Source organism: Mustela erminea, chromosome 18 (assembly GCF_009829155.1).
Source record: "Mustela erminea isolate mMusErm1 chromosome 18, mMusErm1.Pri, whole genome shotgun sequence".
Lineage (NCBI taxonomy): Eukaryota > Metazoa > Chordata > Mammalia > Carnivora > Mustelidae > Mustela > Mustela erminea.
Genome location: NC_045631.1, coordinates 41,309,614 through 41,321,727, shown reverse-complemented (window position 1 = coordinate 41,321,727; position 12,114 = coordinate 41,309,614). Strand labels below are relative to the sequence as shown.

Sequence of the window (12,114 nt, the reverse complement as noted above, 5' to 3'; positions counted from 1 at the left end):
CGGCAGGATAGTCTGTGGACTGAACTGCACTGGATGGTACCCTCCCTATGATATTGGGAAGGATGTCTGCAATAGAACCAGAAAAGGAGATGTCTGTTGAAAATTGGGAAGATCATGAATAAGAAAACAATTTTTTGTGTGTTTCGTAGATTTTAGTACCAATCACGCAATGATCTCAATTTTGCTAAGTAAAAATTTCCTAAAATCGTTTGAATTTTATCTTTTGGAACAGCTGGTCAAGATAAATTCATTTCCGAAAAGTCCTCTCCCTAAGCCCTAAATAAGTAGCCAAATACACCAATGTGCCTCTTGGCACAAGGGAAACTATCAGCAACTTTGGCTTCACAAATCCAGTGCTGGGATCCCAGTCCTGCCGCCACTAGCTGTGCCACTGTGATGGGTCCCCTAACTCCATGCATGGCAGTCTATCTCCTCCACGAGTCAGTGGGACAGAATGCCTCTTAACTGTCCATTATGATGTCTGGCAGACCCTAAGCGCTCAAATTATGTCAGTTAAAAATTGGCATTGACAACAGGTCCCTCTTGTGACATCCCCTAGGGACTATGGCAGCTGAGTCACTTTTCAGAGCCATTTTACCCCCAAATTCAGAAAGAACAGTGACACCACCACACTAACCACCACTGTCTGAGCAGCTTTGTCTTCTTCTGAGGTTGAAGAGCTTCTGGATAGATTTCTGGTCTTGGTCTAAATGGTTCAGTGCAGTGAAGGGCCCAGTGTCCGAGGTCCAGTGTCCACTTCTGGAGTACACTGGGTGAGGCTCTTCCCCTGCCCCAGCCCTCAGCTCCAGGGCAGGCTGACATGAACCCCACGTGCTCTGAGGGATCCAAGTTTTAGGCCTCATTCACTGTGCTGCGTAGAGCTGGGTTGGCAAGTGACAGCTCACAGGTCACATCCAGTTGCTGCCTGTTTCGGTCAATAAAGTTTTATTGGAATACGACCCCTCTCATCTGCTTCTGTACCATCTGCATTTGTCCTATGCTACAATCACAGCCTGTATGGCCTGCAAAGCCTAAAATAGTCACCATTTGGCTTTTTAATAGGAGAAGTTTGATGTAGGGGAAAGAGAACGTTCTGGAATCAGGAGCCCTGAGCCATCGTCTGGACCCTGTGGCTGACTAGCTCTGTACCCCTGAGGAGCTCACAGCCCTGGCTGAAGCAGGAGGGGGTTGAAGTCACTCTTATTTTTCTTTAGTTCCAGCACCTTTGCTCCTCTCTGTTCTACTGTTTGGTGTCTCTGGGGCCCTGGTGCTGAGTGTCTGGGCTGCAGAATGTCTTCAGTCCACATGTCACTCCCTCAGGAAACACACAAGGGCATCCCATGACCTGCATCCTACACGGCCTCAGAACACCTCCTTCTTGAGCCCAGTCTTCGTGTCCATGAGAGGCTGGCAGGGTTGCAGTGGATCCTCTACCTGGGGCAGTGGGGATCCTCCTGTCACCACACATGAGAGGGATGCAGGAATTCAGGGACTCACCTGTGGCTGACGCCCACTCCTGAATGGCTCATCTCTGAGGTGTGGCGCCCTTGCGGCTCTGCAGCTTCTCATGACTTTGACATGTGTTTTGACTTTCAACTTTTCTTAGTGGGGCCATTTTCCTTCTGGAGCAGTTGGGGAGCTGCTTCTCTCTTCTGGATCCTGGTCAATAAATTAAATGAATACATGAACATGTGAAGTTGCCTACTGAGTGTGTCTATTGTTGTCAGGTTATTTCACTGAGTTACAGCGTTACTGGGTGTGGTGTATTGGAAACTATGGCTGCGACCCATTGATGATCTGTGAAGTCATTTTAGTGGATTTTGATCAGAGAGAGAGAGAGAGAGAACAGAATAGAAAATAATGTGTGTGTGTGTTAGGTTGCAAAATGTGCAATGTAATTCTTACTTGGGTTATGCTCAACTGTTCAAGCCCATGGTCTCTTCTAGAGTCTGCATTTTCAGTGGGGGACTGGGGACCAGAAGAACTGGCTGACTTGCTTTGGGCCACCTAGCTAGTGAGAGGCAGAGCTGGGAGAAGAAACTGTCTAGAAATACCCCATCCTTAAATGAAAACAAAGTCCTAATCCTGCCTTGTCAGCGCTAGAAGGAGGCCCTTCTGGGATGGAGAAGGGGCCAAATAATTTGGTCTTGCCTTCTGGGTCACCTGCCCTTAGGGACTGTCCCTAGCACCACAGCCAGGACTTGGGAGCCTTCTCTCACTCTGATACTGGTCAATAGTGAATAAAGGACCCCAGGTTCCCTGCCGCTGTGTGGGAGATGGGTGGTTGAGAGAGGATTCAGCTCCATGTTGATGACAGCAAAAGGGATCTATGGGTCATGAGTTTAGATGACCTGGCTCACCGTCTGCTTGTGGGACATATAGAGCTGTCCTAATCGCATGGTTTTGTGAGGAAAGTGATCTTGTCTGAGATCCTCTCCTTCTAGCTCTTATTTCCCTGTGTTCTGGACATCATAACCAGCCCCTCGGCTCCCAGGAGCTCCTTCCCAGATGCTGGACCAAGAAGGAGCTGAGCCTTGAAGTGTCTCTTTCCTTTCTGTGACTGCCCCTCCTATGCCAGTGATGGACATGTTGAATGGGTACCCACATAGCACAGGGGTGTTGCTCTACCCCCACAGACTTCAACCACACCAGATTCAACATATTAATCCTGGCATTCACTGGAAAGATACCCAAAAAGCATGAGAGAGTGAATTCCTTACAGAGCCCCAGTGGCTGGGGGATCTTTCTCCCAGACCTCAGATAACTGTGGGGAAGACCTTGTGAATGAACTCCTTACTGATTCTGCCGTGAAGTATATGGATAGTTCTACTAAGTGGGATAAATAAACACTAGACAAAGACAAAAAAGTTAGGAGCGAACTTCAATTTTCAGAATGTTTTGGATCTTGGAATTGCACATAAGCTCTTATGGTTTTATCCTGCTGTATTAGAAATAGTTTCATTAGCAACTGAAATCTGTTTTCTGGGGTGTGTAAATCCTCCCAAGTAACTCCCAGGGCAGATTTTATAACCTTCACTTTCCACTGGAGAAAATGAAAACTCTGTGGCTTAAAAAACTTAGTCGAGCCAGAATGACACCTGAGTGGCTCCAAAGTGATGTTTTTCACAAATACACAATGGTTTTCCCATTCTCTCTTTCCTTGTTCTTCTAAGTCACTGCTTCTTAGCCTTGCACACTGGAACCACTTGGGGAGCTTTAAAAAAATACCGATGTCTGAAGAAGAACAATGCAAGAGGCATTATATTCCCTGATTTCAAGCTATATTATAAAACTATAGACATAAAAACAGCATGGCACTAACATAAGCATAGACACATAGACCAATGGAACAGAATCAAGAGCCCAGAACTAAACCCATGTATATACACAGCCAATTAATATTTGATAAGGGAGACAAGAATACTCAATACAGAAAAGACAGTCTCTTCAATAAATGGTCTGGAAAACATGACCGTTCACCCCATCTTATACCACTCACCCAAATTAACCCGTAGTGGATCAAAGACTTAATGCAAGACCCAGCCCCATTAAAATCCTGGGAGAAAACGTGGAAAAAAATAGGTCTTGGTCTCGATTTCTTGAATATGACACATAACGTGCGAGCAACAAGATAAAAACAAGTGGAACTACATCAAAAAGTTAGCATACATTCATGTATTTATAAGCCATCCTGATTTTTATTTTTCTGAGAACACTAGGCCTTTTAAGGGGGGGGTAGTGGTGATAGTTGGAGACCCTGAAGTGGAAGGGAACTGACATTTATTAAGTGCTTACTCTGTGCTAGGCATTATGCTAGGAGTTCTATCTAGATGGTACCTTAACTCTTAACCAGTAGCCCTGGGATAAATATCATTGTAAGTGTTCATAGGAGGAAACAGAGACATTTAAAGGTCATGTAACTTGGTTGAAGTCAGGCAGCTCAGAAATTGAGGTTTGGGTATTTTCTATTCCCATTACTGTGAAAATTATAAAAAAAAAATGTATATTGTTCTCCTGGTCCCAGTTCCTGGCACAGAACTCCTAAAACTCTTGTAATTTCCTAAGTGATAAGAACATTAGGAGCATCTTTAGTTCTAATATTTCATTTTTGACCCTGATTCCTGACACAGACTCCCAAATCCCTTGGTATTTTGTGGGTGAGAGGAGTGTCTTTTGTTCTAATGAAGCCACTCTTGGGACTTCTGGGTGGGGGCTGGTCATCACAAAGACCAAGCTGTTAGAATCTTGGCATTTTTCACCTCAGTGATTGATCACGCCTACATAATAATGCCTCCATAAAAGTCCCCAAAGTACAGGACTTATAGAGGTTTTAGGATGGCGAACATGTGGTGGTTAGGGAGTATGGCTTGTTCAGAGAGGGTCTGAAAGTTCTGTACCCCTTCCTACATATCTTGCCCTATGCGTTTCTTTAGGCCATTCATCTGTGTCCTTTATAATAAACTATAAACATAAATATTTCCCTGAGTTCTGTGAGCCATTGCAGCAAATTATCAACTCAAGGAAGGGGTCATGGGAACCCTGACTTATAGCCAGTCATTCAGAAGGACAGGTGACAAACTGGGACTTGGGATTGGTGTCTGAAGTAGAGAGAGTCTTGTTGCCCTGAGTCCTTACCTTGTGAGATGATGCTAAATCCATGTAGATAACATCAGAATTAAATTGATATATAGGACATGCAGCTGGTGTGACAGAGAATTGCTTGGTGTACAGAATAGGCAGTTGTGAAAGAAAAGTCGATTTTGCTCTTGGGCCATCAACAGGATAATTGGAAAAAAGATGGTGACATGTCTGCAGACCTCAGAGTGAGTGTGGCACCACCTGCATGATCTTTCCCATTTGTCAAAGCCTGAAGAGTTGCATACCAAGAATAATAAATTGATTATTTATTACTTACTATTACTATTTATTACTCTTCTCTCGAGAGACTTCATGATTTTCTTGACCTTTAATTCTCTCTGGTACCATTTTCTAACATTGAAGAGACATGACAGTATGAGGCTCCACACACAGGAGCTGGCTTCAACCTTTGCAACCACTGTGTTATATGATGGGTAAAGTTCCTACACAGGGCATGAACACTTCGATGCTCCACACATCTTCCCGCAGCCATGACATAGAAAGGTAGGTAGGCTGTGGGCTAGGCACAATTTCTGGGTGCTAGTCTACAAGTCCACATCATTCCCTCCCACTGGCTGAGATGCATCCATCTGTAACTACGCCATGTTTGAAAATAGCATCTCAAGACATCACTTGGGCTTTCCATCTGCAGTAGGCTTCCTGCCTCTAGAGACTGGTATTTCTAAAGTCAGAATCAGTGAGACAACTTTGTGCACACCATGAGTGAAGCAGGGTTAAAGTTCCTGTCTCTTACACTCCATCTTCACCACTTCTTGTCACTGAATCTGGCTCATATTTGGTCAATAAGGGCCAGAGGGACTCTTTCCAAAGGGTCAGGACGAAAGATGGTCTTAGATATAAGGGCAGGGATCCTCACCTCACACTGACCTTCTTTGAGAAAAATGCAAATCAGTGAAACCAAGCAACTTTACAAAGAGACATGCAACATCAGTGTCATTATGCAAAACAGCATACTCAGTAGAAGCGCACGCCAGGACCATGAGGAAGCCTCAGTAGAGAGGAGCGTCACCCGGATGTAGACACCTGCAGCAGTGACATTAATGAAGTAACAAGTGTTGTGTATCTTGAGATGGAAGAAATAATGAGTTTTAGTTAATGGAATGCATCCTGCCAGAGAATAAGGCCAAAAGATAAATTCTGTTTAGTGAGTAAAAAAAAAAAAAAAAAAAAAAAAAAGAAAAAGAAAAAGAAAAAAAAAGACTTTATAAGTTTAGTTCTTTGGTTTATAGAGAAGCTTGTTGCTATGTGATGAGGCAGAGGAGAGTAACAAAGGGATGTTTGAAGATGTAACCTATGCAGATTGCACCCAGAGGCCTCTGAAGGGTGAGACTGCCTCACCTGGTGATGTCTTCTAATTATCATGTCTATAAAGAGTTATTCATTGATGAGCTCTGAGTAACCCTTAGGACAGAGCTGACCACCAGTTACCTTTCCTGGGAAACCCAATCTGGAAAGAAGTCTCAGATTCTGTATTTCTTCTTGCTAGAACTCCAATAGCTTATGTTTCCCAGATACATATCTCACCCTTATAGAGATATTTGTTGAGGTTTTGCTCAATGCCCAGAGGACTGGAAAATATTCATTTTCACAAAGATATATTTATAACCACTTTGAGGGGGTCTTATTCCACATTAGGTCTTTCTCAGTCCTAGGGGACCATCTATCTCCTGCCACAAATTTTGAGAGAAAAGTTTTTGGACCTTAGCAATTAGTTGCCTTGTTCCCCCAGTACCAAGAGCTAGTGGGGTGTGGGATGTAGTACAATAATAGAGATGAAACTTTCTCCTGGGCATTTTTCTGCTTGGCCCTTGAAGAAACCCTGCCCTACTGCTTTGGTACTCCAACATTTGTATTTTCTGAGATGCAAAGAATCACATAGAATGTCAGATTCTTATTTTGTCTTTTAATTTTAACTTCTAACCCAGTTTCTAGACCTTATAATCTTTCTTAGTTCTGGCAATGACACAGTTGTTCTCCTTTTGGGGGGTGGGATGAGGGATGTGGTGGTGGTCAAGGTGAAGAGAAAAAGAATGCACACAGGAGTCAAAAGAAACTGAGAACAGGCTTTGCCACTTCATAGTGGGGGTAGAGATTAGGAAAAATGACTTCACATCTCTGGACTTTAATGCCTTATTTATTTCTTTTGTAAAATTAAGATAAGAATATCCACTTTATAGAATGGTAGGAAGGATTAAACAATATTTTTGATAAATCCCCCAACACATATGGTAAGTGCTCAATGAAGAACTTCAGAATCAAGGAAGTAAGGCAGGAAAACCACCCCCATAATCGATAACTCCGATAACTCAGTGCCCCATTGAGTTCCATGACCAGGTTCTTATTTGGGATTAAAAAAAGATTATTGTTCATTTTAATTTGTTTCTGGCTTATTGAACTCATCTTTCCTGGTCCAGATCAGGCAAAGTTCAGGGTCATCCTCAAACTGATGAGCTTCTCAGAACAACCTATTGAAAACATCAATGGCTACCCAAGTTTGAGTTGCATCCTGATGGACAGGAAATAATCCAGGCTTAAATAACTGTATGGCAGGTGTGTGGCATAGTGCCTGTCACATAGAATGTGCCAGGAGATGCATGTACAATGAATGGACTTATTAAAGTTTTATTGTTCCTCAAACTAATTTTCAAAGACACACAACTGAAGAAAGAAGTAATGTGAAATTTTTGGTAATCGAAACCCAGCAAAGAAGCAGTTTCTTCCCTGGATAGGGAAGGCTGGGTTACTCTTAGCCCAGGTGAGCACCACTGTGGGCATAGGGATTTATCTCTTTTGTCACTCCTGTGACCAAAAGGAGCAATCATGCCTTCAGTGTGAACTCTAGTCAAGGAATAAACCTCTGATGGCCAAAAGGATTTTGTTCTTTGAAAAACGATGAAAAGCTTCTGACTTTCCATCAACAGACAAGCTGATATCAAAGAGCCAGGAGGCACCTCAAATTCATCAACATTCCTTTAATGAGGCGGTGAACTCTTAATGGTAAACTCAACAGCTGAGTAACAGGCTGATGTTATAACAATAGGGAGAGAATCAAGGCACTGAGGTCAAAGCATGGAGCCAACACCCACCTGGGATGGGGGTATAAAAGGCCCAGGAGGGAAGGAGATTGTCAGACTCAGTGGCTTGGCCTTTCCAGCTGCTCTCAACCTTCTGTGCAACCTCAGCCTAACACCATGACTTCCTGCTACATCAGCTCATCCCAGTGTCCGGGCAGCACCAGGTTGCCTGCCCCAACAAGTGTCTATGGCCCCTCCATGGACCTTGTGACCCAGCCTGGGGCAGAGGCCAGGGCTGCCTCCCTGTGCCTGTCAGCCACCGTGGCACATGCCAACCGACCACGTGTGGGGGCAACCCCTCTGGGCAAACCCAGCCTGTGTATGCCCTTCAGCTGCCGCACTGCTTGCCCCTTGCCAGGGACCTGCAACATTCCTGGCAACATTGGAGTCTGTGAGAACTATGCGGAAGGCGCCCCGAATGGCCACGAGAAGGTAACCATGCAGTTCTTGAATGACCGTCTGGCCAACTACCTGGAGAAGGTGCGCCAGCTGGAGCGGGACAATGAGGAGCTGGAGACCAAGATCCGAGAGTCGAGCAAATGCCATGAGTCTACCATGTGTCCAGACTACCAGTCCTATTTCCAGACTATTGAGGAGCTCCAGCAGAAGGTGAGGTTTAGAGTAGCCTGGGGTGTGCTGGGTCTGAGGAAGGTAAGGGCTTGGGAGGCAAAAATTTCCTGAAGGCTCAAGGAGCTTTGGGTTCTTGGATTCTCTCGTATATGAGTGTAGAAGCTACCTGAGCTGGAGCCCAGAGTATGACGTTTTGTGTGCGAACTGTCTTCCTGCTTTTCCTCAGATCCTGTGCAGCAAGGCTGAGAATACCAGGCTGATTATCCAAGTTGACAATGCCAAGCTGGCAGCTGATGACTTCAGAATCAAGTAAGTAGGGCCAGAAGAGGGCTCAGAGTGACTCCTTCCTCCACCCTAACTCCCAATGGCCGAACACTTGATTAACAGAATTATTGTCTTATTTCTTCCTTTCTAAATTCACCAAACAAAAATTTTAATTACAAACAAAACTAATAGAAGCTGGATGAGAAAAAAATACCACCAAGTTTAGCATGTATAGTATAGCCTAGAGTTAGCCTTTCTTCATTTATTTTCCTAAAATGGAAGACAAGGCTTCCTGAGCTCACTAACTGGGGGCAGAATAAGGTGACTTGAAGAATAAACTGAGCAAGGACAGTCACTGAATTTCATATGTAATTAGAGGATCAACTTACAGATGAGCCAGGGTCCAGATTTACCTATGGGGCCTCAAATACCAGATATTTCTACTAAACAAAGATCAGAGATAGAGAAGTAGTCCAATACAAGGAATAAGGGAGCAAAGTGCTGACTTGGCACCTGGTTGTTGCTTATTCTGGTGAAGTGATAGTAGCTGGTGTGAGTCCGGTCTTGGATCCTAAGATACATTGTCATAGGGAAGCCAGGTAATCTTTTGGAATCAAAGTTGCCTCAGTGCCCGATGGCAAAATGATACCCACTAGGAGTGCTTTGCTAGACCATGAGCAGAATGAGTAGAGGGGTGGAGTTTAATTCATCTCTGAGGCTAGAAATGAGCACAGTGAGCAAATGAAAATTCTGGTTGGTGAAGGAAATGGGAACGAGGGTCAGCTGAGAGGGGATGTCCTTGGCGTCCTGCTGACCTTGCATTTCCTGTGCTGGAAGGCATGAGAGTGAGCTCTCCCTACGCCAAATGGTGGAGGCAGACATGTGTGGGATGCACAAGCTCATGGATGACCTGAGCCTGGCCAAAGCTGACCTGGAGGCCCAGCAGGAGTCCCTGAAGGAAGAGCTCCTCTGCCTCAAGAAGAACCACGAACAGGTCTGGGCCCAGGACTGCAGACCCTTGGGGGAGGGCCCTGGGCAGGAAGGAGAGCACTGCTCACCTTGGGGCTCTAGGATTCGAACCTGGGCTCAGCTGGCATCGGGATGAAGAGTTGATCTGGGTCTGGGAGTCAGGCTGACTGTGTGGGAGGTGGTGGAAGGAGAGTTTCTTGTCTGTAAAGGTTTGCCTTGTCAGTTTAGGAAGGCGTCCAAATGGGTTCTTCCCAGTGGACCATAGGCAAGACCTTTCATATCAGCACACGAATGGGGGCACCCCTGAACCTGAGAGGTTCAGGTGCCATCTGCTCTGTCAAAAGCCCTTTCTTCACTCAGGATGTGGTTGCTTCTGTTCCTGCAGGAAGTGAGCATTCTGAGGAGCCAGCTTGGGGACAAGCTCCAGATTAAGCTGGACGTGGAGCCCACTGTGGACATGAGCAGGGTGCTTCAGGAGATGCGGTGCCACTATGAGGCCATGGTGCAGACCAACCACAATGATCTGGAAGAGTGGTTCCAAGATCAGGTGAGGTCACTGCCTTGGAGCAGGGAGGGACCTTGGCTTTCCCATGGGAAGGTTGCTGATCATGTCTCTGTGGCCTTGTGCTTCAGTCTGAAAGCATCAGCAAGCAGGACATGTCGTGCTCCGAGGAGCTGCGGTGCTGCCAGTCAGAGATCCTGGAGCTGAGACGCACGGTGAACGCCCTGGAGGTGGAGCTTCAGGCCCAGCACAGCCTGGTGAGGTCCTACACCCGCACCACGCTGCTAGTGCCGCAGACCATGGCCTGCTAGTGGCATCTCTCAGGAGTCCCACTCATCAGTTCCACTGACAGGCAGAACTCAGGGTCTGGGTCCCTCTATCCTTGGGGAAGGTGTCTTGCTGTCAAGGTTAGTTTGATCCTGAAAAGCAGTTCCTCTTACAAGTCAACTCCACTTTCTTTAGAATAACATGTGGAGGTTCAGGCACTCATTCATTCCACAAGATTTCACTGGGCTTCTACTTGTCAGGTAATGGGAATCTAGGGATGACCAGGACACTGTTCCTCAAGCTAGATTTTTTTGTGAAAAGTCATGGTGACGTTGGCGGTGATTCCTCTAGAGTTGTGGGAATGTCCTGTCACCTCTTGGAATGTGCCCTATGGTGAGACTGGCCATGATTTTCACTGCTGAATTTTGGGACATCTTGGTCTCTAACCCCATTATTTCCCATTACAGAAAGACTGTCTGCAGAACTCCCTGTGTGAAGCTGACGCCCGCTTTGGCACCGAGCTGGCCCAGATGCAGGTGCTGATCAGTAACGTGGAGGAGCAGCTGTCTGAGATCCGGGGTGACCTGGAGCGGCAGAATCAGGAGTACCAGGTGCTGCTGGACGTCAAGGCCCGGCTGGAGTGCGAGATTGCCACGTATCGGAAACTTCTGGAGAGCGAGGATTGCAAGTATGTGTGATCTAGGCACCTGGACAAATCATTTGCTCAATTCTAATGAGATTCTCAGGGTAGTGTTCTCAGGCAGTGTTGTCTACAAAGAAGAAGGCAGTCTATGCTTCTGCTGAGTGACCCATTGCTCTGTCCTCTTCTTATATTGTGCATTGTTGAGAGAATGTGAAGGGAGTGACTGTCCACTGTCCATTGCCAGGTCTTCAGTGGGGCTGCTTGGCTTAGCCACTGACTGGGGAGAGCAGATATGTAGACATGTGGCTACACTTCCAGCAGGGGATTTGAGTATAGTCCCCAGCAAGACTTGCTTTTGCTCTCTTGTCAACCCTTCTTTGTATTTTCTATCCTGTAGGATAGAACCTGATTCTCATATAGAAAACCTCATTCTGGAAGGCATTTTAAGATTACTCAGTCTAGTCCTAGGGATGCACAGTAGGGGTCAATGGCCAGGGCTTCTGTTGGGTCCCTGTCCTGTAGTTTTGGAGTGGGGACTTCTTCTTTGTTCTCCATCACATATCACTCATTTCCCATCCCTAACTTTGTTCACCTTTTCTATCTTTCCACAGACTCCCTTGCAATCCATGCTCCACCTCTGCCTCCTGTGTGACTACCCCCTGCGCACCTCGTCCAAGCTGCACACCCTGCAACACTTGTGTGCCTGGGCCAGCCTGTGGAACCAGCACTGGGAGCCGGTTCTGAATGCCCATGCACCAGCAGGGGCGATTAAAGTGAGGGGATGCCAAGGAGAAATGTTTATTATACATCCAGGCAGTATGGTTTCTAACTATTGCTGACTTTCTCTATGCAGAGGCCTTTCAAAGGCCACAAGATATCAGGAGAAGTGGAATCTTAGTTGAGAGTCTTCCTTTTTAGCTCTGAATTTTCCCAGATCAGTTCCATGACCGTAGTGGCTGGATTCCAGCCACCAGTGGTGGCTTGGGGATATCTACATTGGAGAGACTCTGGTATAGGATCAGATTGAGGAAGTATCTTGGAGGAGAGGATAGGGTGGGACCCGCGATTGCATTTGCATTTCAAATACCAATTTTAGTTTGAAAACTTTTCAGTTTGTGACCAGGAAAGTGAGGAACAAACTTCTGTGTTTGGGATTCTTCCCAATG

The 12,114-nt window shown here is 45.9% G+C and overlaps 1 protein-coding gene across 1 annotated transcript; it reads left to right on the top strand.

The window, feature by feature from the left end:
* The first annotated feature begins 7,746 nt into the window (after positions 1-7,746).
* Positions 7,747-11,692, top strand: LOC116577927 (keratin, type I cuticular Ha8-like). The gene is made up of 7 exons (XM_032321714.1): positions 7,747-8,342; positions 8,530-8,612; positions 9,405-9,561; positions 9,922-10,083; positions 10,170-10,295; positions 10,773-10,993; positions 11,560-11,692. The coding sequence occupies exons 1-7, from the start codon at positions 7,851-7,853 to the stop codon at positions 11,690-11,692; spliced, it is 1,374 nt and encodes a 457-aa protein (XP_032177605.1). The 5' UTR covers positions 7,747-7,850.
* Positions 11,693-12,114: the final 422 nt, after the last annotated feature.